Below are 25157 nucleotides of genomic sequence, written 5' to 3' on the forward strand. Positions count from 1 at the left end.
TCATGGAGAAGAAGCCTCTATGATGTAGCTTTTATATAAAGTGGATAATTTGTCATTTGATGAGCTGTAATTAGAACCAAGTCAATTATATGATGGTGGTATATGAGACCACAGCAAAGATCACAGCTGAGGCCATGTGTAACAATACACATAATATGTTCATAAAGTTATCTATATATCCTTTAATGCTAAAAACATCTGAAGACTTCATAGACTTGAAATCAAAGTTCTTAGTTTCATTGCTATTTTACATTTGTCTTATTTTAGCACCTGGTACCCCACACTTGATAGAGGACAAATTCACAAGGTCGTTGCTAGTCATGAAGAATGATCCAGCTTGGTTAGATTGTCCATTTGTTAATGCACACAGAATTGACTGGTTTTCTACACATGAAAAGATTACAAACAACACAAGGTAATTTACCACAACTTTTCACTAAAAAAAGCCATTTTTCTTTTGATGAATTTTATGAATTTAACTTGCCTTACCGGTTAATCAGTTTCTTTTTAATGGAGTGATTTAAAACTTTATAATGTTATAATGTTGAGTTGTACTGTGTTAGCTATTTTCAGAACTGAAGAAACAGTGACTGCTGTTTGACAATACTCAGATACTTAAAAGTTTTACACACTGAGCATGGAATTTTTCAAGTGGGTGTTTACTTTGCAGGACATTGGGTGTAACTTCATTTTATTGAAAAAAAACCATAATATCCCTCATGAAAGAAAGATGCACAAATGTGGACAAAGACATAACAAAAACATTGTAGAGAGATGAAATATAAAAAAAAGTTTTTTCAAAGAATACAATACCATTATGACAAATGTAATATTTTCTAGCAGAGCCAAAGAAAACCCATTGTACAAAGGAACCTCATCTACGGGTACTAGATACTGTATTGTGTAGAAAATGTTTTGTTATCAGTGTTGTGGGAAGAAAATGCTCCTCTGAATTAGTTTTAACATAAATTTATTATGCAGAAAATAGAATTCATATTGGCAAAACCCATTAATTTCCTTTCTTAAGAAATTTATTACTGCTGAATAAAAATATGAAAATATAAATTATGATTGAATGATAATGAAAATATGCTTTGAAATGTTAATGTTTTTATTTTACCATTTCTATTTTTGATAGGCATACAGTTTACCCAAATGGAACTTTGTATTTTCCTCGTGTACGTCCAGCTGATGAGGGCAGCTACAGATGTGAGGGTTTAGGAAGTAGTCGAGACATTCCAGCACAGACATTTACATCTGAGTTGATGTTGACTAGTAAGCAAAATTCTTTCCTAATTTCATTATAAATCCCATTTTGATGATTTGAGTTTTATCTATTAAGATAAGTGTATCATCAGTTGAGATATGTATTACTTTTTAAGTATATGAACAGAAGATGGTAATAAGTTTGATTGGGTCAACTGAATACGAGCAAGACATTGATATATACTCTATAATGTCCCAGCACCAGTAAAACTCAGTGTCATGGTTGTTTTGAGGTCACATCATCATGAGTTCTGCTTATATCACTGATAATGTACAACACTTTCCAATGCTAAATTGTTTTTAGAAAATTCCAAATTTTCAATTTTTTGCTATGATAAGAAAATTAGCTTTACCTGTTTCTGACTCATGGTGATACATTGGGTGGATGGCATCAAAATCTCTGAATAAAATGGTAGTTGTGAATATTAATCACCTTGTTTCTTGACCTATGAGATATAGAGAACCGAAAAGGCATAGTTTTCTAATTTTTTTGCACTGCTTTTAGACCCCTACTGATCTTTGCAACATTCTGGCAATGACAATCTATGGAAAACCTGTTCAACCTAGTTTTTTTCCTCTTCTTTTACCTGTAACTGGAAGTAGCTGCTCTGTAGCAATATAAATCCACAATGCTAGACCCAGTAATTTCTTTCGCAAAATCTAGAATTTGTTTATGACTCAGACTTCTCTCCAGATATATTCTTGCTGAGCATTGGAAAGAAAGTGTGTAATGAATTTTTGTAGTATGAATACATGTATATATACTCATAGATGTAGGTTGACTGCCAACAAGTAAACCATAGTCAATGATCAGTGGAAAGGTGTACCTTTAAAGAAGGATTAAGCACTCATACCCTTTAGTTAGTTCTTTAATTATTAGTTGAAGGTAATGTGACTAATGTCTGGTATCACAGTCTCACTACAAACAGTAACCCCTAAGTTAAGGCTACACCCCAAAAAATTAAATAATTAAAAAAAAAAATTTTTTTTATTAAATAGTTGGTTACCCAGGTACTTGTATACACACTTGTATATAAAACATAGTAATCTGAATTTTTACATGTATATAATCATTTTAAATACTTTTAAATGTTAGAACAATCTATATTCTAATGTTACTACGGTACTTTGTGTTTTGGGTGTTGTTCACTTTAAAGAAAGGATCAAAGAACCATTTGAAATTCCTTAACAACAGTTCTATTTGTTCTGTGAACTGGTTAAGGAGCGTTTGACAGAATTATGTAAATATTTGAAAGTTACTCTTTTGAAGCAAATTAATGAAATTTTTCATCTAACGGTCATATTATCTTATTTGTTTAGTACTGACAAAAACACCAGTTTCACCTCAACCATCAAACAAAAAAATAGATGTTAAGTTTATACATTTGGGTAGCTGACCCCAATTGATTCAAAGGAAAAATTGAACAGATCTTGTAGTGATTTGTAATGCTGCATCTGGATTGAGCATAAGAAAGACAAATTGGCAGTTTAAAACTGTGAATTCTCACTGTTTACATTAATCTTTGGACTCAAAAATGACTTTCTTGATCTGATTATAGTAATAAATCAGAAATCTAATACAGAAGATTTAGGAAATATTACAGTTTATTGGTGAAGCAGGTTAAGATTTTTCATTCAACCATTGTTTTTCAAGTAGACAGATCAAATTAGAATGAAAGAAGTCCTTTGGTTGTAAGTTCAGCTAGTTTTACTTTTGTTCATAAAGGTTGTCTGTCAGATTAAACTCTTTTTCTACTGTGAAAAGATTAGTTGAAATATTTTTTTTTACAATTTGATTTTTTTTTAAATAGTCTAGAGGAAGTTAAGGGAAAAACTTTTATAATACTTATAATACAAACAAGTTGTAAATCAAAGTTACTTACAGAAAAATAGGTTTTATGGTGTTTTTCAATAAAAGTTTTCAAGTTCTCTTGAATTTTTGCTATTTTTCACCTTAATCATTATAAATACCATATACCATGTGCACAGGAATCTATTTAGGTATTTGGTTGTCACTTGTACTTGACAATATTTTTTGGACACAGGTGCGAGGCCACACAAAAATTTCATTAATTGGAAATTCAATCTACACTAGATAAATTTCACAATAAGGATACTTGTACATGATTAACTATCTCTGTGTAACTAAATGATGTTCAAACTCAGACATGTTCCTATCCAGAGTGATACTTACATCACTGATGAAATCAACACCGTCAGAAGATCAGAGATTAATTTCTCAAACTTGTCATCCATCTGTATTTCTTTTTGAAATTTCTAGCAACTTTCTGTAAAAACGAAGGTTATAATATAATTTATAAATTCTCTAGGTTAAAATTTATCGATTAATCTTCAAATGAAACCACTTATAAAAGATGCACTTTTGACTTATTGCAATTGATAAATGACAGAAAATTGCTTTAATATGCTATAAAAATCAAAAGAGAATGAGAACCTATCTTTAAGTAATTGCATCCGAATGCACATGTATGCACTATTGCACCAGGAAATTTAGATTAATTTATTACAGACAATGTCATCTTTTGTGAAAGAAGTCATTTATGAAAGTAATTTCAGGTGAATTAATTCGTTTCAGGATAAGCATATGTTTTCTTAATGAATACCTCGTTAATCAGATACTGATAAAGAACATGAAGTTATGCAAATAGGAAAGAAAAAATAATTATGATTTCCTCTGTGGCAGATAATATTTGTCTTTTATTTTTGGTTGATGCCAATTTACAAAAGTGCAAGGTAAAATTTTAAACCTGTCTTTTGGATGTGTGAAAATAACTTTTAAGTATTTGATTTATTAATCAGAATAGTATTTGTTAGTCCCTCCTTTCTGTAACTTATAGCCTAATGCAATTTCTGTCAGTTATAGCCTTGTGAAATTTCTTTCAGATGTAGCCTCATGCACTTTCTATCAGTTATAGTCTTGTGTGCTGTTTGTCAGTTATTGCCTTTAGCACTTTCTGTCAGTTATTTCATCTTTTACTTTCTGTCAGTTATCTCTTTTTGCACTTTCTATCAACTATGCCTCTTGCATATTTTGTCAATTATCTCCTCTTGCACTTTCTGTCAGTAATCTTCTGTTGCACTTTCTGTTAGTTATCTCCTCTTTTACTTTCTGTCAGTTATTGCCTCTTTTACTTTCTGTCAGTTATTGCCTTTTTAACTTTCTGTCAGTTATCTCCTCTTGCACTTTCTATCAATTATTGTATCTTGCACTTTCTGTCGGTTATAGCCTCTTGCACTTTCTATCAATTATTGCCTCTTGCACTGTTATTCAGTTATAGCCTCTTGCACTTTTTGTCAGTTATCTCCTGTTGCACTTTCTGTCAGTTATTGCCTCTTTTACTTTCTGTTAGTTATTGGCTCTTTTACTTTCTCTCAGTTATTGGCTCTTTTACTTTCTGTCAGTTATTGCCTCTTGCACTTTCTGTCAGTTGTCGCCTCTTGCACTTTCTATCAGTTATAGCCTCTTGCACTTTCTATTAATTATTGCCTCTTGCACTTTCTGTCGGTTATAGTCTCTTGCATTTTCTATCAATTATTGCATCTTTCACTTTCTGACAGTTATCTCCTGTTGCACATTCTGTCAGTTATTTAATCTTTTACTTTCTATCAATTTTTTGTCAGTTATAGCCTCTTGCACTTTCTGTCAGTTATAACCTCTTGCACTTTCTGTCAGTTATAGTCTTGCGCTTTCTGTCAGTTATCTCCTGTTGCACATTCTGTCAGTTATTTCCTCTATTACTTTCTATCAATTATTTCCTCCTGCACTTTTTGTCAGTTATTTCCTCTTTTACTTGCTATCAATTATTGCCTCTTGCACTTTCTCTCAGTTATTGCCTCTTGCATCTTCTATCAATTATTGCCTCTTACACTTTTTGTCAGTTATAGCCTCTTGCACTTTCAGTAAGTTATTTCCTCTTTTACTTTCTATCAATTATTTCCTATTGCACTTTTTGTCCGATATAGCCTCTTGCACATTCTGTCAGTTATCTCCTGTTGCACTTTCTGTCAGTTATTGCCTCTTTTACTTTCTGTCGGTTATTGGCTCTTTTACTTTCTGTCAGTTATCGCCTCTTGCTTTTTTTATCAGTTATTGTCTCATATGCTTTTTGTCAGTTATTGGTCCATGCACATTCTGTCAACCTCATGTTTTTTCTCTCAGTTACAGTCTCTTGTGCTTTCTGTTAGTCAGTATTGTGTGTATTCTGTCAGTTATTGCCTCATGCATTTTCTGTCAGTTATAGCCTCTTGTGCTTTCTAGTTATTGTGTCATGCTCTCATATTTAAAAAGTAATAGGCTTTTCTTTTCCAATAGTTTTAAGTTTGAAAGAGTTCAAAACAGCTGGCTCTTGAAAAATAAATGGACATGTCATGTAAAAGGTATCTGGTTACAATAAAAGTATGCCGCTATGACAACAACAAAATAAGGAGCTTTTTCAAAAATGTCATATGGTCTTAATAAACTAATTACATCACAGGAAAAATAGTTAAAAAGAATGAACTAACAGCTGATAGTGATTTTTTAATTCCCTTGACATTCATTTGTTTCTGACTGATTAGTGTGACCTTTGTAAGGAAACAGTATGGTTAAAATAGAAGATCATATATTTTTTAAGGAAGGGACAGTCTTTAGAAATCTTTTTTTTTAAGACAAAAATAAAGATTAACTTCCAAGACCCCATCTGAAATGAAGTATTTGAGTCACTTACATAAAAATTACAGCTGTAACTACTCTAATTGAATGTTTATAAGATTAATATTAAGTACACACTTTAACTTGGTGCTTGGGGAAAAGTCTGGAAAGTTGTCTTTTTTAAAGGGAAAGTACAAATCTGTCCCCCCCTCCAACAACAAAAAAAATTTGATCTAGGATTAAAATGATATTACTTCAGTAGGTTTTCAGAACAAACAATGGAAAGACTAAAATATTTACTGAAATGCAATGTCATATAAAAAATATTGATTTAAAAAAAAAAACTGAATTCAATATTAAAAACAAATGTTAGATTTTGTTATTTGGTGTCTTTCTGATAAAGCAGCTATTTTCTGGAAAAATGGTACTATTGATCATAGTTTTACTTGATTGTTCATAACTAATGGCTGATTTTTATCAGTTTTGTTTAGAAAATAGCTGCAAGATCAGTGTGTTTGTGTCCAGATATAAATATGATATTACATGTACCAGTAATAACTGTAGTCATGTCTTGACACAAACACATTAGGCAAACAAAATATCGCTGGTATTACATAATCTAGACTTGACTTTACTGGCGATAATGAAGAGAAGATTAGAAAAGATGTGGGGTCAATGTTCATGAGACAATAGTCTAATAATGGTCTAATGAAATACCAGTCACTGAATTAATGATACATCAAAGAAACATTGATTTTATTGAAGTTCTTCATCTAGATAGTTGCTGGAGGGGCAATGAACTAATGAGAAGTAAATCTCAGCAAGATGTAAATGCTCCCTAACTTAGCTGTAATATTATGTGTTCATGGATCGCCATATATGCAAAATAAATCATCAGAAACCATACAAGAATGGAAAAGTCTTTCCACAAGTTTTATCATTAGTTGCCCAGCTAAAAGACAGATGAAAACTTGGACCTCGACAAAATTTGAAATTAATGTAATACTGTAAATTCAGAAATTTTTCCAATGTTTTTATTATTGTGAAAATTGCTATGTGATAGGTATTTATAAGCAACATTTCCTTAAATCGGAATGATTAATCTCACAATTTTGTCCATTGTTCAAAAATCGCATTAGTAAATGCATGCACAAATTTGTGAATTTACTGTTATTAATTGGTAATTTTTTAATGCTTAAAGCATGGTTTTACTGAGTTGTAGGTTGTTTATGGATGTTTTATTCAATAAAATTAGTTTATATCAACAAACTATTTTAAACTAATGTTCTCTTGTGTAGTTTGCATGACAAAAAAATCCAATTACATCTATGAGTTCAGTACTTAAACTTAAATGTGTAATGTTTTAGAAATATTATTACTTTGGGGAATTGTAAAAAAGTCATAATTTTGATCAACTTTTTTCAGTTCATGTACATAAATAGCAGCAAGAAACAAAGTTTATCATGTAATTTTAGAAAAAGCTTGTGGGAATTTTGAAAACTAATTTTAACAATTTTGCATCAGTTATTGTGCAATTTTCACAACTGGTAAACTGTACAAATGATTGATAATAATTGTAATGGTGTTTTCTACATGTATGATGAATGTGTGAGAGTTTTATATACATGTGGTGGTCATTATCATCAAATATTAACAAATGACCATTACTTGATTACTATTTAACACAATAATTACATTTTGACTGTTAGTCTGAGTTTTTTTTTGGCAAGAAAATCAAGGTTGATTGCACAATTGACTTTATTGCTTTGTTAACAGGCATCTAAATGGCTATAAAGTGCCCTCTGTGGACACTTTATCATAAGATTTGATGGCATTTTGATAAATACACTTCCCAGAAGAGAGTATTTAGACATTTTCTGTTAAACAAATACATAGATTTATACTTTATGCCAGTTTCAGATGCATAATAAATGTTAGAAAGAAGTCTTGGGTTATCATATTTGTTAACAAATTCTGACTTTTTATCATTTAAAATTGAACCAGATACAATCATTCTGACACCTAAGTATACAATTGAGACTTGAAGTTCTTGATCTGTTTATTACACAATATAAATGAGATTTTTTCTGGTTTTCCATTGCACAAGAAAAACATATTCATTTATTTACATGATCTTTGATCTCTATCATAAATGATTTCATGTTGATTTTTATAAAGAAATAGCCTCATTAATGAATTTCCTGCTAATTTTGTAGTGTTTTTACACCATGTTTAAAGATAAAATCATGTTTTCTTTGCAAGCAAATTAGTTACTTTATACAGTTGCTGAGTCTAAGAAAACATCAGTATTTGGTATCTCCTGTTGTGAATTCTGAAAGTGCTAGTAAATAAACACAGTCACTGAATACAGTGTATAATTCTAAAAGTGCTAGTCAATAAATATACAGTCACTGAATACATCCACTTTATTTGAACTTTGGTGGATAGTTGTCTTGTTGGCAATCATACCACATCTCCTTATTTTTATATAGTTCTAAGTTGATTCCATCTCATGCTAGAAACTTGTGGAGCTTCCATCTCATTTATTTCAAATTAAAAAAAAAAAACCAACTAACCCCGGTATGACTTGTCATATTGTGTATCACAGTTACGCCCCCAGTGTGACTTGTCAACTTCTACATGACTTGTCATATTGTGTAACACAGTTACACCCCCAGTATGACTTGTCAACTTCTACATGACTTTTCATATTGTGTAACACAGTTACTCCCCCAGTATGACTTGTCAACTTCTACATGACTTGTCATATTGTGTAACACAGTTACTCCCCCAGTGTGACTTGTCAACTTCTACATGACTTGTCATATTGTATAACACAGTTACTAAAGTGCAGATATAGAATATTGTACTTAAACTTAAAAACTTTATATAATAAAGATAAAATTGAAACAAAAGTTTCATAAACAGAAGAAACCAGAGTTCTAAGATAATGTAGGTTAATCAGTGTTCTAATAGCATTTTGATGGATAGAATGTAGTGGGAAATGATTAAAAAAACTGTTAAAATTATATTTACCCTCCCAATGCAAAATATGGATAATGAAGAATGATAATATGGCACCACTGAGAAATAAATATCCGATAGGTTTTAAATTGATAAATCTGTAGAGAAGAGAGAAATCTATTTCATTGTGGAATTCCAATTTTATTATTAGGATTGTGTTTCCTATGGGGAAATTTGTAATTTAAAAAGTGAGCATTTTGCAACAGACGTGGAAGAAATTTGACGACAATTGATGAAGAGACCTGCAAAGCCAAACAAGCTCAGTCTATTATTCTGTAATAAGTATCTGATGCTATAAATTGGACGCAAATTGAACATAAAAAAGGTTTTAATATTACATTGAATTAGATGTAATCTTACTAGATGCTTGTAATTGGTAACATTGCTTCCCTTAATACAATACATTCCATTAGATAAAGAATTGAAACGAGTTGGTCAGATTCATCAACTATTGTCGGAAAAACTGTTGAATCACGAAGACCTTAATCAGTTTCAAATTATTATTTCTCTAATAATCAATTTAATTGGGTCCGTTAGTTCACTTAATAACAATTCTACACAGTATTGACAATTTTTAAGCCTTTAACGGATGTTGAAGCGTGATTGGCAGTTCTTGATTGGGATAAAACAACCTCATTTACTTGTTTTAGTGACAAATAAGCTGAAGTAATAACTATTCGTTATCATTTGTCTTACAGTGACATTAATACAGTGGGGATAAAAGTAACTTTAATCTATGATGACTGATTCACCCTCTAAAACCGAGGATGTTAATGGGGTTTACATTATCCCCTATTTTTAACCTATGATGACTGATTCACCCTCTAAAACGGAGGATGTAAATGGGGTTCATTGGATCCCCTGTTGAAAATTCTGTCCAGGCATGAGTTTAGTATTGGAAAGAATTTACTATTAGGTATTTTGTACAAGAAACAAAACTGTTAATTTTGACAAAAGTGTGCAGGCATGATTTTATGGACATTTATAGAAATAAACTTTTTTTAGAAAAATGATGGCAACAATATACATTAGGTTATTCATTTATCTGTTGAAATGTTGGTTGTCAGTCTGCCTAGCAATCAGATAATATATACATTAATGGTCACCTCTATAGATCTGTTTTTGTTTTGTTTTGTTAATGTTGTTGGTTTGCTGTTCATTAATTTATGCCCCAAATCTTTTTATTGATGTCAATGTCTTTGTAGTTCTATCTGTAGTTTTGGTCAGTAAATCAGGGATGAAATGTCATGATCCTTCACACTGACCCTCATGTTTGGGTCATTACTGGTCAATAGTACTGGTCATAGATCATGATTAGCCAGGAAACTGGACATTGTTATACAAGTAATGATGGGATAATGATGTGTCAAAAGGAAATAATTATCTGCCTGTTTCTCATGCAACATGGTGTTAGTCATACTGACCAGTGGTCATTTGAACAAAATCAGACAATAATTCATACAAATCACTTGTCTCTTGAATGTCAAATGTCCAAAAGAAGTTAAATTTGTATGTGATTATTTAAGTAATGCCCACATGACACTAATCTAGCAGAAAAATGTTGTGCAAGGAAATAGAAAATGAAAGATTTAAGGGTAGTTGTTTTTCATCTTTTTTTCAATACAGTGTTGGAATCATAGTAAATATAAAATTAAAATGTTTTCAGAACTTCACTGAAATATTAATTTCAGAATAACTGATTGCACAAAATATCCTTTAAACTGGACTGCAGCAAATCTAGACTGAGATAGGAATAAAAATGCCTTAATCTAGTCTCTTTTTTCTGCAACCAATCAGTTGAATTTTAAGTTCTATTACTGGGAGCTGTATAAAATCCTGGTGACTGTTGATTGCAAGCTTTGATTAATCTGAAATAACCTCTTTAACAGGATAAATTTTGATTTCAGTAAGTTTCAGTTTTATAGTTTGTGATAATTACAGAATGAAGTGATCAGTTGTAAGAGAATACATCTTTGTTCAGGCATGTTCACGATAAATATTTTCACAAAAGTTCAACAGTCCAAATATTTTGTTTAAAATGTTTTTGAGTGAAATTTCTACAATGTTTTTATGCCCCAGTCGTAGTGGAGGGGGCATTATGTTTTACCCTTGTCCGTCTGTACGTCCATCGGTCCTTACATCCATACATCCCGAAATTGGTTTCCATTCTCTAACTTTAGTTTGCCTCAACCAAATGTTATGAAACTTATACACAATTCTTATTACCACAAAACTCAGTTCAAGTAGGAATTCGGGTAGCGTCACTGTTACCGTTCTTTAGTTATGTCCCTTTATCATGTTATATGCAAGCAGGGGCATTATCTGTGTCCCAATGGACACATTCCCCATTAATTTCAGTATTATATATTGTATATGACTTGATTAAGGATTTTGTTTTTCTTTTTGCAGTGTTAGAAGACTTTAGAATGGATTCATTTGAGCCAAGATTAATACCAAACTTTCCCATTGTTGTACCAATACATAAGCCATTTACACTCAAAGTGTTCCAGCCATATGGCCAGCCAAAGCCATCTATCAGGTATGCCTAAGCTAAAGCCAAGTTAGCCAGTATTTGTACATACATTGTTTACATCTAAAGCCTTTGTATGGTAGAATAGACCTTGCTGGATGTCGAGTAAGAACATCTGTTTTAAAGTGTCAGCTTAAGCCTGATTAAAAATAAAACCTAATGTATTGGACACTTACTGGTAAATTAAGGAATAGTGAAAAATAATATGTCTCAGGTTATTAACAGCATAAGTAGTTGGCCAAAGTTGTAAAACCAATATTCAGAACAATGTAGACTGTAGCAAATATTTAGTTGATAAAAGATATTTCACACTATATCGCAATATATTATGGTATCAAATTTAATATGGCAGTATAAAAGTTTTAAATTTGGCAATATATTAATTTCTACAATTTCCACATAAATGTGAAAAAAATATCCTCCAAAAAGGGTAATTATCTTATCAAGCAGACATATTAAAATACTGCAATGACAAGCATGCAAGACTGATTCTGGGTAACGTAACCATGTTGGATGCCAAAAAAATAAATTCATATACAGTGTAGGTTAGTGAACTGGTTCTTAATCTTTAGTTCTAAATTATGTATGCTCTTAATTTAGTTGTAAATAAGGTATGCTCTGAGATTAGTTCTAAATTATGTATGCTCTTAATTCATTTGTAACTTAGGAATGCTCTGACTTTAACTGTAACTTAGGTATGCTCTGACTTTAACTGTAACTTAGGTATGCTCTGACTTTAACTGTAACTTAGGAATGCTCTGACTTTAACTGTAACTTAGGTATGCTCTGACTTTAACTGTAACTTAGGTATGCTCTGACTTTAACTGTAACTTAGGAATGCTCTGACTTTAACTGTAACTTAGGTATGCTCTGACTTTAACTGTAACTTAGGTATGCTCTTACTTTAACTGTAACTTAGGTATGCTCTGACTTTAATTGTAACTTAGGTATGCTCTGACTTTAACTGTAACTTAGGTATGCTCTGACTTCAACTGTAAAATTGGAATGCTCTGACTTAAGTTGTAAATAAGGTATGCTCTGAGTTTAGATGTGATAATTTTATAGAAAGGAAGAAGCATCATTCTGTGATGGAAGGAAATTAAGATTTCTATCAGGAATAAATGGTTAATTGTTGGAATAAACTTCCAGCTAGATAATTTCCTTTATTATACCTTGTAACGATACAGTAAAGAAATAATCGGATTATCCAATATCCATTTTACCTGTGATTAAAGCATTTGTCTGGCTTTGAACCTTTACTAATGTTAATGTGTGGCAGTATATTGCTTCAAGTAATTGTCTTGTAGAATAACAAATAAATTGTTCAGAGATCCGATAAACAAACTTATAAATAAGAATTTCAGTGTCTATTTGACAATTTGTACAAACAAGAAGGCAATTTAAAACATTTATTGTTTTTGTAAATCAAAATTTAAAATTGGGATTTATGTGGATGCATTAATCAAACATTTGAAATAAATAATTTTGGGATGATTAGACTCATTTCTCAGACTTATTTTTCTCATTGTCAAAGTCCACATACAGAATTATAATTGCTTATATCCTTGTCATTGAACTCTAGTGGATAATTGTCTCATTGGCCATTATACCACATCTCCTTATTTTTATACGCTCGTTTACGGGACGTATTATGGTATACCGCTGACCGTCTGCCGTCTGTCCGTCCGTCGTCAACATGTGGGACATTAATTCAAAAATGCTTTAACCAATATGCATGAAACTTTGGTGAATTGTTTATATCTATTGACGTGAGCTCCCTTTCGTTTTTTATAAATTTCAGATTTACCATTTCCGAGTTTTGGGGTTTTATTCATTAAAAAAGGGGGGATTTTCCAGTTTTCGCACAATAACTCAAAAGCAATTTCACCAATTTGCATGAAACTTTTGTGAATTGTTCATGTCTATTGACGTGAGCCTCCTTTTGTTTTTTATAAATTTAGGATTTACCTTTTCCGACTTGTGGGGTTTTATTCATTAAAAAAGGGGGATTTTCCAGTTTTCAGACAATAACTCAAAAACAGTTTCACCAATTTGCAAGAAACTTTGGTGAATTGTTTACTTCTATCGACATGAGCTCCCTTTTGATTTTTATAAATTTCAGAATATGTATTTTTTTTATATAAATAAAAATCTTGAAAAAACATTGTCAGAAACTGACTCTCATTTCACTGTATAAAGAACTAAGGAATATCAGTACATTGTACTGCAAGACTAGCTTTAAATGTCTGGAGTAACCAAATTATACATAAAATTCAACTGTAGTAAAAACCCTACAGTATGTATATATGTGTAATTTTGTTGTAATGTCTTCTACTGCGATATTTGTATTTTGGTGTAATAAGCAATAAAGATTTCTATACTTTCATAATAGAAATTTTCTTGTTAATTTTACTAACAAAATCATAATTAAGTGATTTTCTTAAAAATGTTGAAAAATGCAATTAGAGGTCTTTTCTTGTTTGAAATATGTACATGTGATTTGATGCCAAATGATTGTATTTCTCATTAATTTTATTGAGTGTAAAGGAAGAATTCATCAGATCAACACAGTCTTAATCAGCCATTCCAAACGTCATAAGAAACCATTCCAAAGTTTTACATGGAAAATAGACTTACGAACATGATTTGAATGGCATCTTTCTTTTGAAGGTTTTAATATCAAAGGATGGTTTTAATAATGTAGCAATAGTTATACAAATTAATTTTATCGAAATTATTATGGTCTTTATATTAATTAACGTTATAATGTTTTGTGCATAATTTGATCAAAATATACTCCCATGTAGACTCGTGATGCACAAAATGAACATTAAACAAATCTTTTTTAAACAACATAAATACATTTTAAATAGATCTTCAGGACTTCAGCATTCGTTTTGTAATTATGTAATTGTTATTACATCATATCACTGATAAAATATCTAACTGCACAATTTTTAATTTTAGTTACTGTAGATATGAACATATGGTCACAAAATCACTGTTTTTACAGGTGCATCTTGATGGCATAAAAAAAAATTATATGAAATGAAACTGTACGATCTACTATGGAGTGAAAATAAGATTTTAAATGTCAAGGTTGATAGTAAAATTCAATGAAATTTCAGTTTTAGTTTTCTCTAGAATTTAATTTAGAAGCAATATAAAACATGATTAAGTGTAAATTAATAGATGACTTCAAATTCATGCTTTTTCCCCTGTCACAATGCTTTAATAATACTATTACACCACAGAAAGAAAAGATTGACATTTTTTTCAATGACGTCATTTACGCCAATTGACCTCTGGTCAACCAGTGTAACTTATTCATAAAAAACAAGTCTAGATTGGACTATAAGATTTGATATATGTCATAGTGACATCATAATTATAGTGTTGTAATTGTGCATTTTGTAATTTGATTTAACATATGTAAAAGTGATTAAGATTACCAAAATAGCAAAAATCAGCAAATTTGGGATTTGACTCATGACTTCTCATGTTTTATTACTATATTACTAGAAAAAATATGTTGGTGCTCTCTGGACTATATCATGTTTATTTTCAAAATACTAATATCTTTAAACTTTTTCATCAAATACTGAAATTTTGGACTACTTCAAGATGTCTACACATACATATCATTTTTACTAAAATCTTAATTTTTCTTTAAACAACAAAGAGTTTTTTTAAAATGTGCCCAATACATTTGACCTTCTTCTTCCCTTTTCTTTTATTAGTCCCCTACCGACGAAGTTGAAGGGGGGGACTTTAGGTTTGCAGTCTGTCTGTCTGTCTGTCTGTCTGTCTGTCCGTCTGTCAGTCCGGCAAATCAGTTTTCCACACTTTTTTTCTTCGTGCTTGAAGATATTGATTTGATATTTTGTGTATTGTTTAATCATATCAAGTTACAGATCAAGTTCGAATTTTGTTCCTGTCTGACGATTTTATGCAGAGTTATGGTCCTTGGACTTACAAAATTCACTCAAATAATCAGTTTTCCTCACTTTTTTTCCTCATGCTTGAAGATATTGATTTGATAATTGGTATATAGTTTTATTATGACAAGTTACAGATCAAGTTTGAATTTTGTTCCGGTCTGATGATTTTGTGGAGAGTTATGATCCTTAGACTTAGAAAATTCACTCAATTAATCAATTTTTTCACATTTTTTTTCGTCATGCTTGAAGATATTGACTTGATATTTGTTATATAGTTTACACCATGACAAGTTATAGATCATGTTGTTCCAGTACAATGAATTTTTAATCGGTAGGGGACTATGTATTGCCAGGCAATACTCACAGAATGCTTGTTTAGATGCAAAATTGTTCTTTTCAGTGGCAGTCTACTACAGGTGGGAAATGATGAGTAATCCCCCCTTACACATGACTTGTACATGTATAACACTTTGATTTGGTATTGATTGATTTATAATCCAAAACTATAAAAGAATTATGGTATAGATACTTGTCTATCATTTAATGACCTCAATATGTCATTTCTACTTTTACTGTGTTGTTGGATTTCTGTCTCAATGATGTACAGTGCACACCATATTCCCTTTTATTAATATACAGAGCTACATGTTGTTAGAATTTGTATTTTATTATTTACTATCCAATAAACTTTGAAAGAATTCTTAATGTGACAGATAAACGAAGCTTGAAAACTCTGCATTTTTTAGAGATAAATGATTCAAGATGGCAAAAAAAGGCTTTTGTTGAAGACTTAATCGTTTAACCTCTAGATGTCTTTATCATTTTGTTGTGTCTCAGTGTTGTATCTTCCAAATTTTGAATTGTATTAAGAAACTGAACGTAGACATTGTCAACCTTATAGACAGGAGAACCGTACACTAAATTTGCATGGATATCTTAACTGATTTTTGTGAGCTGTAAAAGTTTCAGGTAGACTATATATAATATTTACTGTATTTCACAGTTATTTCAATTTAAATCGTAATATTATATTTTATGACTTTAGCATTTAAGTTTTGTGACTCCTCTTGTGATATCATCTCTTTATTATCTGTATCAATTTATGGAAAATTCTGAATATAATGAAGTAGTAGATAGTTAATAATGAAGAATGAATATTTTATAGTCCAAACTAAATGAATTAGACCAGACACTCATAAAATGGCAAAATGGAATTTTAGTACCAGTATACACCAGAAAACTCTTACATAATGGTAGATATTTTTTCCTGATTTTATCAGTAAATTTGATAAGATTTCTCTGAAGTGGTATGGTAACCTATGGTGCACTGATGGTATCAGAAACTATATTTATAAATCTTGCACAATGTCATTTTCAGTTTTCCTAATAGATTTATAATTGTGTCGATTTCTGTTGCCCTGGTATTATATCATTTTAGAATTAGAAAAAAATTCAGCCCTTTGTAATTCTCTCTAATAAATTTGGTTGATGCCATGGTTAATTTTCTTTGAAACAAGTAGAGAAACAAGAAAACTTTATCATGAACTATTGCCTTAGATAACAAAATTTGGATTAGGTTATTCAAAGTAATAATCAAAGAATAACATAAAGATGTTAAAATCCCATTTCGATAAATATTTCACAATTCTCAAGAAAATATCTCCTCTGCATTTTGTGTGTAGATTTCAGTCTGTTTGACAATCAGGGTAGAGAAGTAATTGACAGGATTATCTCTAAATGTGCCATTACTTTTAGGTTGGTTAACTATTATGCTATTTTCTCGACCCATTGAATCAACATTTATCATGAACTAATGAGAAAATAAAGGCAATGTCCTGTTAAAAACATTAATAGCTATGGTAATCTAACATGAGTTAACATCCAAAGCTATAAAATAGTGATGGTCGTAATACAGATAGAAAATGTTGATTTTTCAGATCAATTATTTTGTTAATGTTTTTTTCTTCTTTTTTTGGTAGCGTGAATAGAAATCAGGCTGTATTAAAAAAAATTTCTTGTGGTATTTGTGCAATTCCTTAGAAAAAAGACATTTACACTGGTATTTGAACAACTAAAACAAAGCTACTTCAGACATGTAAATTAATACAAAATAAGCAAGTTAGACAAAACATTAATTATCAATTGTGCAACCCATCCCTTTGATATATTATCTCTCTTTGTTTATGTAACACATAAGAAAAAATAATGTCCTGAATGAGAAAGCGACTTGATTTATCTTTTTGTAATAAAGTCAGCATATTTATACAGGGCTAAACAAAGACCAGATGTTAAACAAAGAATTAGCATTGTGGTGTGTCTGTAACAACAACATCGTTGTCATACTTATTGTAATATGAACTTTTCCACTTATATACCACTTATATATCGTCTATGTCGATTGTCATTTAGTGAACTACAGAAAACAAATTTCTTGTTTGCAGAGTTAACTTTTCTTTTTTATAAGATTATTCCAAATAAAGATACTTTTAAGAAAAGACCCATTTCTTCTGGTGTTTAGTTATGGCAATGTGAACTGAAATTTATAGCATTGTGACCTGAAGTGTATTTTACACATCTTCCATAACAGGTGTACAAAAAAAAATCTTATTTGAAGAGTTTTCCTTACAAAAAAAATTAGTATTAAATTTTATTTTACAGTTGGTTTGACAGAAATGGAGACAAGATAGGTACAACAGGAAACATATATGTAGATGGAAACAACCTAGTATTTAAACACCCTGCACAGATAGATACTGGAAACTATACATGCAGAGCTTCAAATCTAGCTGGAATTAAGGATCAAACCGTTTGGACCATAGTTTCTGGTAGGTACTTTTTACCTATGCCTCACTTTTTGTGGATTGTCATACAAAAATTTACTACATACTGCAAGGAAAGAAGTCTATCATTGAAATTTTGTTAAAGTGTAAACCAGAGAAAGTGCCAGAAACTTTTAAAGCCTTTAAGTTTTTTAAGTTCTAAAATATAAGAATAATATAACACAGGGGTAACTAGCTCTTTGTTCTCTGGTCATCAGGTGAATATATTAAATCACATTTTTTAGGGTGTGTATGTCAAAATGTAGATCAACTCACATTATAGATTGCGGATGGGAGGATTGTTTGGCAGGGAAAAGTGAATATCTAATTTGTGTAATCAACTCCTCCTTCTGTTTTCAAACCAGATCCCTGAAACTTCACAGAAGTATTGCACCTATGTTTTTATTTTGTAATGCCTACAATAGATTGGGGCATTATGTTTTCTGATCTGTGTGTATTTTCATCCATTCATTGGTCTGTTTTTTTTGTCTGTTGCCTCCATGTATGGTTACAAGTTTTTTGTCTGTCTCCCCCATGTATGGTTACAAGTTTTTTGTCTGTCTCCCCCATGTATGGTTAAAGGGTTTTTGTCTGTCTCCTCCATGTATGGTTACAAGTTTTTTGTCTGTTGCCTCCATGTATGGTTACAAGTTTTTTGTCTGTTGCCTCCATGTATGGTTACAAGTTTTTTGTCTGTCTCCCCATGTATGGTTACAAGTTTTTTGTCTGTCTCCCCTATGTATGGTTAAAAGGTATTTGTCTGTCTCCTCCATGTATGGTTACAAGTTTTTTTCTGTTGCGTCCATGTATGGTTACAAGTTTTTTGTCTGTTGCCTCCATGTATGGTTACAAGTTTTTTGTCGGTCTCCTCCATGTATGGTTACAAGTTTTTTGTCTGTCTCCCCCATGTATGGTTAAAAGGTTTTTGTCTGTCTCCTCCATGTATGGTTACAAGGTTTTTGTCTGTAGCCCCCATGTATGGTTACAAGTTTTTTGTCTGTTGCCTCCATGTATGGTTACAAGTTTTTTGTCTGTTGCCTCCATGTATGGTAACAAGTTTTTTGTCTGTCTCCCCCATGTATGGTTAAAGGGTTTTTGTCTGTCTCCTCCATGTATGGTTACAAGTTTTTTGTCTGTTGCCTCCATGTATGGTTACAAGTTTTTTGTCTGTCTCCCCCATGTATGGTTAAAGGGTTTTTGTCTGTCTCCTCCATGTATGGTTACAAGTTTTTTGTCTGTCGCCCCCATGTATGGTTACAAGTTTTTTGTCTGTTGCGTCCATGTATGGTTACAAGTTTTTTGTCTTTTGCCTCCATGTATGGTTACAAGTTTTTTGTCTGTTGCCTCCATGTATGGTTACAAGTTTTTTGTCTGTTGCCTCCATGTATGGTTACAAGTTTTTTGTCTGTCTCCCCATATATGGTTACAAGTTTTTTGTCTGTCTCCCCCATGTATGGTTAAAAGGTATTTGTCTGTCTCCTCCATGTATGGTTACAAGTTTTTTGTCTGTCTCCCCCATGTATGGTTGAAAGGTTTTTGTCTGTCTCCCCCATGTATGGTTAAAAGGTTTTTGTCTGTTGCCTCCATGTATGGTTACAAGTTTTTTGTCTGTCTCCCCCATGTATGGTTACAAGTTTTTTGTCTGTCTCCCCCATGTATGGTTACAAGTTTTTTGTCTGTTGCCTCCATGTATGGTTACAAGTTTTTTGTCTGTTGCCTCCATGTATGGTAACAAGTTTTTTGTCTGTCTCCCCCATGTATGGTTACAAGTTTTTTGTCTGTTGCCTCCATGTATGGTTACAAGTTTTTTGTCAAGGTAGTTTACCTTGAAGCCGTGGTCACATCACTTTGAAACAGTACACATGTTTTTTATGATGTGAACTTCTTAGAATTAATGCCAAATAGGGTTTTGATTCAGATTTGGCTGTTCACTCTTAACAAAGAAATATGATAGGGGCATCATGTCCTATGTTTCACTTGCATGTGAATTAAAATTTAAAATGTCAGAAAAAATGCAAATTTATCACCAGTTTTTGCATCAACTATTTGGTGCAGAGCAGTTAAATATAATAATTCAATTTTTTTATCAGGTTCATGTTAACTTTATGATGTTCATATAATAAAAGTAGAAATTACAATAGATAAAATAAAATTGAATTGCAGAATTTTAACTTGTCAGATATTTTCAACATTTTTCATCAAAACTATAAAATTCAGATTTAGAGGGCATTTGTTCATTCAGTACTTTAACATTTACATTCCTCCTTGAAAAATATCAGTTTCAGAGTAGTTTATATAAGGACCCTGTTAAACAATATTAGAGTAAAGTTGTAAGATTGTAACCAGTAATAATATTTGGATACATATTGTCATAAACCTAGTATATCATTGATTTAAATGATCATCAACTGGTTGTGGAACTCACTTCAGTTTTTAAGATGGTTGAAATCTTTATTGAAACTTATAAGTTTCAATACTTATCTTTTGGTGGAAAATTTGATTAAATTGATGTTTGAATATTCTTTTTCTGCAAAGGTTATGCTTAGATCCTCTAATTTGTCAAGCAATATGATTATAAAATAATTAACTGTCTTCTTTCTCCCAAATGTCTCATGAGTTCTACAAATTATCTTAGTTTTCCAATATGATACGCATAAAGTTGAATATCAAAATGTTTATTAGCGTTAATTCCGTGATGCTCACAATGCAGAAAAAGAGTGATTGTTTACTGAAACATTTGTTTAATAAGTCGTAGTTTGATGTTTTGATGTTCGGAGGCTGATAGCAATCGTTATTACATAATGGTATTTGTTTATAGCTGCAATCAAGGGAACTGAAATTATTGGCAAAATTTGACAGCAATCAAATTTTATATGATTGATCATATACTGCTTGGATAAAGAAAGAAATTTTATTGTCATATTTGTTTTATTCTAAGATGAAATCCACTTTTTATATTGTATTAGCCATATTTGTTTTCCATTGAAATGAACTGTTGTCATAAAGTATGAACATTTTATTGTTAAGTCGTGGACCATTTTTTATGACTTTTTGATTGGAAATTTTACTTTGATACCAATAAAGTATACTGGTAAATTTTGTGTTCATGATTGCATTGTGACATTTTGTCTTAGCATATAATGAAATAGTGCTAAATATTTTACCAAGGGGGAAACCAACAATTTAGGACTTGTTGATTTTTAGATTATTTGCTCTTCTGAAAACTTAATATTTAGGAAGGACAGCTTTTTTTTTCAATTTTTTTTTCTATCTATATTTCCAAATTAAGTTTCCGACTGATTTTCTTTTTTAATTATAATAAAACAGAATAGTATTACTTTGAAATTTCAGAAAAAGCTTAAATGCAATAAACAATTGTTTTAAGTATCTTATGTCTCTTTATATGCAGCTCCTGTTTTTAGTTTTCCCAGAATTATAGTAATATGCTATATATTGAAACATAGGTTTAAGGTTATACAGGATGTAGAAATGACTTTGAATATGTCTTGATTCATTGAGTTGGAAAATTGGCTAAAGTTTGATATATTTGCATACATAGTATTTGAAAATAACTTCAAGGTGAATTCATCATCAGCATTCCCACTCATAGCCTACAATACAACTTTCAAAGTGTTGTCTACTTTGTAAATATCACTGGACATTAAGCGGCTGTTTTTAATCTGATTTCTTCTATGCAGTTTTCATTACCCGATTTACAAGATTTCATTTTATCTTTCAGCTTCATAAAATTACTCTCACAAAACACTCAATTGATTTGATAATTGTGATGATATGATCTTTATTCCTCTACCCTTTCTTGCAGCATTTGTAATAATAGAAACAGGATTTTAGAACTTCTCATCATTTTTAAGTGCTTGCTGAATTACAAATTAATGGAATAAAAGTATTATATTTTCCAGATGTTGAGGAGTCAAACTTATGATTTGATTCCAAACAAATTATGACTTTTATAGCAAAATAACAATGTATGTGTCTGATCCCCTGGTAGAACAGTTATTTTAGACTCCTATCAACAGTTTTTGATTCTTGTATGGTTTATGAATTAAAAGCTTTTTTATCTTATCTAAATGGTACACTTAATTGATTCATAAGTCATTTGCATCTTTTTGACCTGCGGAAATTAAAGGAAAATGCTTCCTGCTTAGTGTTGTCTCCCCTTGCTTAAGATCACAAGCTAATGGATAAAGCAGAAGGATTGCTTCAAATCAGTTAGTTAAGCAATTAATTCAAGACGTTTGGTATCCAATTTGTGGTCTGTATGCTAATAGAAAAAAATCATCCCTTAGTGTAAAGCGAGGACAAAATAACTAAAGAAAGATAATTAATATATGATATATTAGATTTGCAGATGTTTGAATTAATTAGATATGTTTAATTAGTTTTATCATTTGAAGTAAAACTGTTCTGTTTACATACACTTGTGGTTTGAATGTACTAAGTCTGGAGGGAAGATTGTATGCCAGATTGTATTGTTGTTTGTTTGTTGGTGTTTAACACGACTTTCAGATACGGTGACTATATCATGAAATTCAGTTTTTATTGGTAGAGGAAGACATGATACTCTAGGAGAACCACAAACCTTGGGCAGGAAAATTGGCTATCTTTATCAATTAAAAGATCAGAGTTGAACACACCTTGCCATTGTCATGAAATAGAAGTTCCTTCATAATATAAGTTCCAAGTGGAAGAAATATTCTGTAATATTATTTCCACTGAAACAAGTACAGTATTTGTTCCTTACGGAATAAAGGGGAACAGATATTATGAAATTGTTTATAACAAAGTTTCCAGGGGAACTTCTGTTAGGAGGAACAAATATACGTTGACACCACAAGCGGGGTTAGAACTAGAAACCATATCATTGAATGGGCTCAACAATTTCCAGTGTGAAATTTAACTATAATCCTTCCGTCTTCTTTTATAATACACTCATTTGTTTTTTCTGCAAAGAGATATAGTGAAAAGAAAAAGCATATAAATAAATTTTAATGTAGTCAAAGTGACACAGTAGAATATTCAAAAAATTCTAGATATTTATTCAAACTCTATTGTGTATGTTATTTCCTTTTATTATTTTCTTTTGTGAGTTATATCCTTAGTTTAACAAGATGGTAAAACACATGTATTGAGTTTCCTTGTCTGTTGTAGTACCTCCAGTAATTACGAGACCACCGCAGGATAAGGAAGTGGAAGAAGACGGCAATGTGGATTTACAATGTCAGGTGGAAGCAGATACTGCTTATCCTATTACGAGAGTCATATGGATGAAAAATGGTCTTCTCATTAGTTCTGTAAGATATTTTTTTAACTCTCAGTTTATGAACTTGGAATGTACTTTTAAAGAAATAAGCAGATCTATTATATATAAAGGTCATAAAACATACAGAAAGGTAGGATTTTCTAAGCCAATACTGATTACTAGTCTGGAAATTTAAAGAAGTTGGAAAATGAAGTAAAAAAAGGAGAACGTAATAGACATTTACAGAAAAAAAAGTAAGACAATACAATCAAAATGATAAAACTTCTATTTTTGAATTCGTCTTAAATTTCCTTGAAGATCTTCAACAATAAGCCAGGGACCACTGATCTCCATACTAATAATGTTGTATGTGTATGAACATGTAAGCTGTACTTTGCTAAAATTTTAAAGGTCCAGTCCAAAATGGCATTTTGTATGAAACCGTGAGTGATCTTTTAACACAGGTTAAGAGGGCAGTTAATTATTCAAAATAGTCATAGGAATTGAAAGCCAGGGGGAAATATGTAAACATCTTCATTTTTAAAGAACCATTAAGTGACACAAGAATACACAAAAATTATAAAGTCTTTTTTTTAGGCTAGGTTGGCAGATCATGGTATTAGCAAATTAAATTTCTTCTCTACCAAATGCAGTGTCATAAACAGCAAGGATTATAATCTAAATGATTTGTTTAATTTTTTTCATATACATTCTATCTTATCTTATGCAGGGGTCATCAAGACATCACATGGATCTTGAACGTGGCATTCTAAGGATACCTATTGTATCAATTGATGATGCTGGTACCTATGCTTGTGTAGCCAACACAACTGGTCAAGATCTTGTTATATCGAGTGAAGCATATCTGAGAGTAACTAGTAAGTATCGAACCTATGCTTGTGTAGCCAATACAACTGGTCAAGGTCTTGTTATATCTAGTGAAGCGTATCTAAGAGTTACTAGTAAGTATTGAGACAACACAGACAGTTGAACCTATGCTTGTGTAGCCAATACAACTGGTCAAGGTCTTGTTATATCCAGTGAAGCGTATCTAAGAGTTACTAGTAAGTATTGAGACAACACAGACAGTTGAACCTATACTTGTGTAGCCAATACAACTGGTCAAGATCTTTTTATATCCAGTGAAGCATATCTAAGAGTTACTAGTAAGTATTGAGACAACACAGAGAGTTGAACCTATACTTGTGTAGCCAATACAACTGGTCAAGATCTTTTTATATCCAGTGAAGCATATCTAAGAGTTACTAGTAAGTATTGAGACAACACAGAGAGTTGAACCTATACTTGTGTAGCCAATACAACTGGTCAAGATCTTGTTATATCCAGTGAAGCATATCTAAGAGTTACTAGTAAGTATTCAGAGAGTTGAACCTATACTTGTGTAGCTAAGACAACTGGTCAAGGTCTTGTTATATCCAGTGAAGCGTATCTAAGAGTTACTAGTAAGTATTGAGACAACACAGACAGTTGAACCTATGCTTGTGTAGCCAATACAACTGGTCAAGGTCTTGTTATATCCAGTGAAGCGTATCTAAGAGTTACTAGTAAGTATTGAGACAACACAGACAGTTGAACCTATACTTGTGTAGCCAATACAACTGGTCAAGATCTTGTTATATCCAGTGAAGCATATCTAAGAGTTACT

The 25157-nt window shown here is 31.3% G+C and overlaps 1 protein-coding gene across 1 annotated transcript in view; it reads left to right on the forward strand.

Annotated features, from left to right (window-relative positions):
* The window catches only part of LOC127737651 (inactive tyrosine-protein kinase 7-like), a 109634-nt gene that overhangs the window by 65946 nt on the left and 18531 nt on the right, over window positions 1-25157 (forward strand). The window contains exons 5-10 of the mRNA XM_052248510.1: window positions 268-415; window positions 1139-1275; window positions 11351-11480; window positions 18071-18237; window positions 23401-23543; window positions 24222-24369. Coding sequence (XP_052104470.1) covers window positions 268-415; window positions 1139-1275; window positions 11351-11480; window positions 18071-18237; window positions 23401-23543; window positions 24222-24369 — 873 coding nt within the window. The remainder of the gene's footprint in view (window positions 1-267; window positions 416-1138; window positions 1276-11350; window positions 11481-18070; window positions 18238-23400; window positions 23544-24221; window positions 24370-25157) is intronic.

Source organism: Mytilus californianus, unplaced genomic scaffold (genome assembly GCF_021869535.1).
Source record: "Mytilus californianus isolate M0D057914Y unplaced genomic scaffold, xbMytCali1.0.p SCAF_4, whole genome shotgun sequence".
NCBI classification, from domain to species: Eukaryota; Metazoa; Mollusca; class Bivalvia; order Mytilida; family Mytilidae; genus Mytilus; species Mytilus californianus.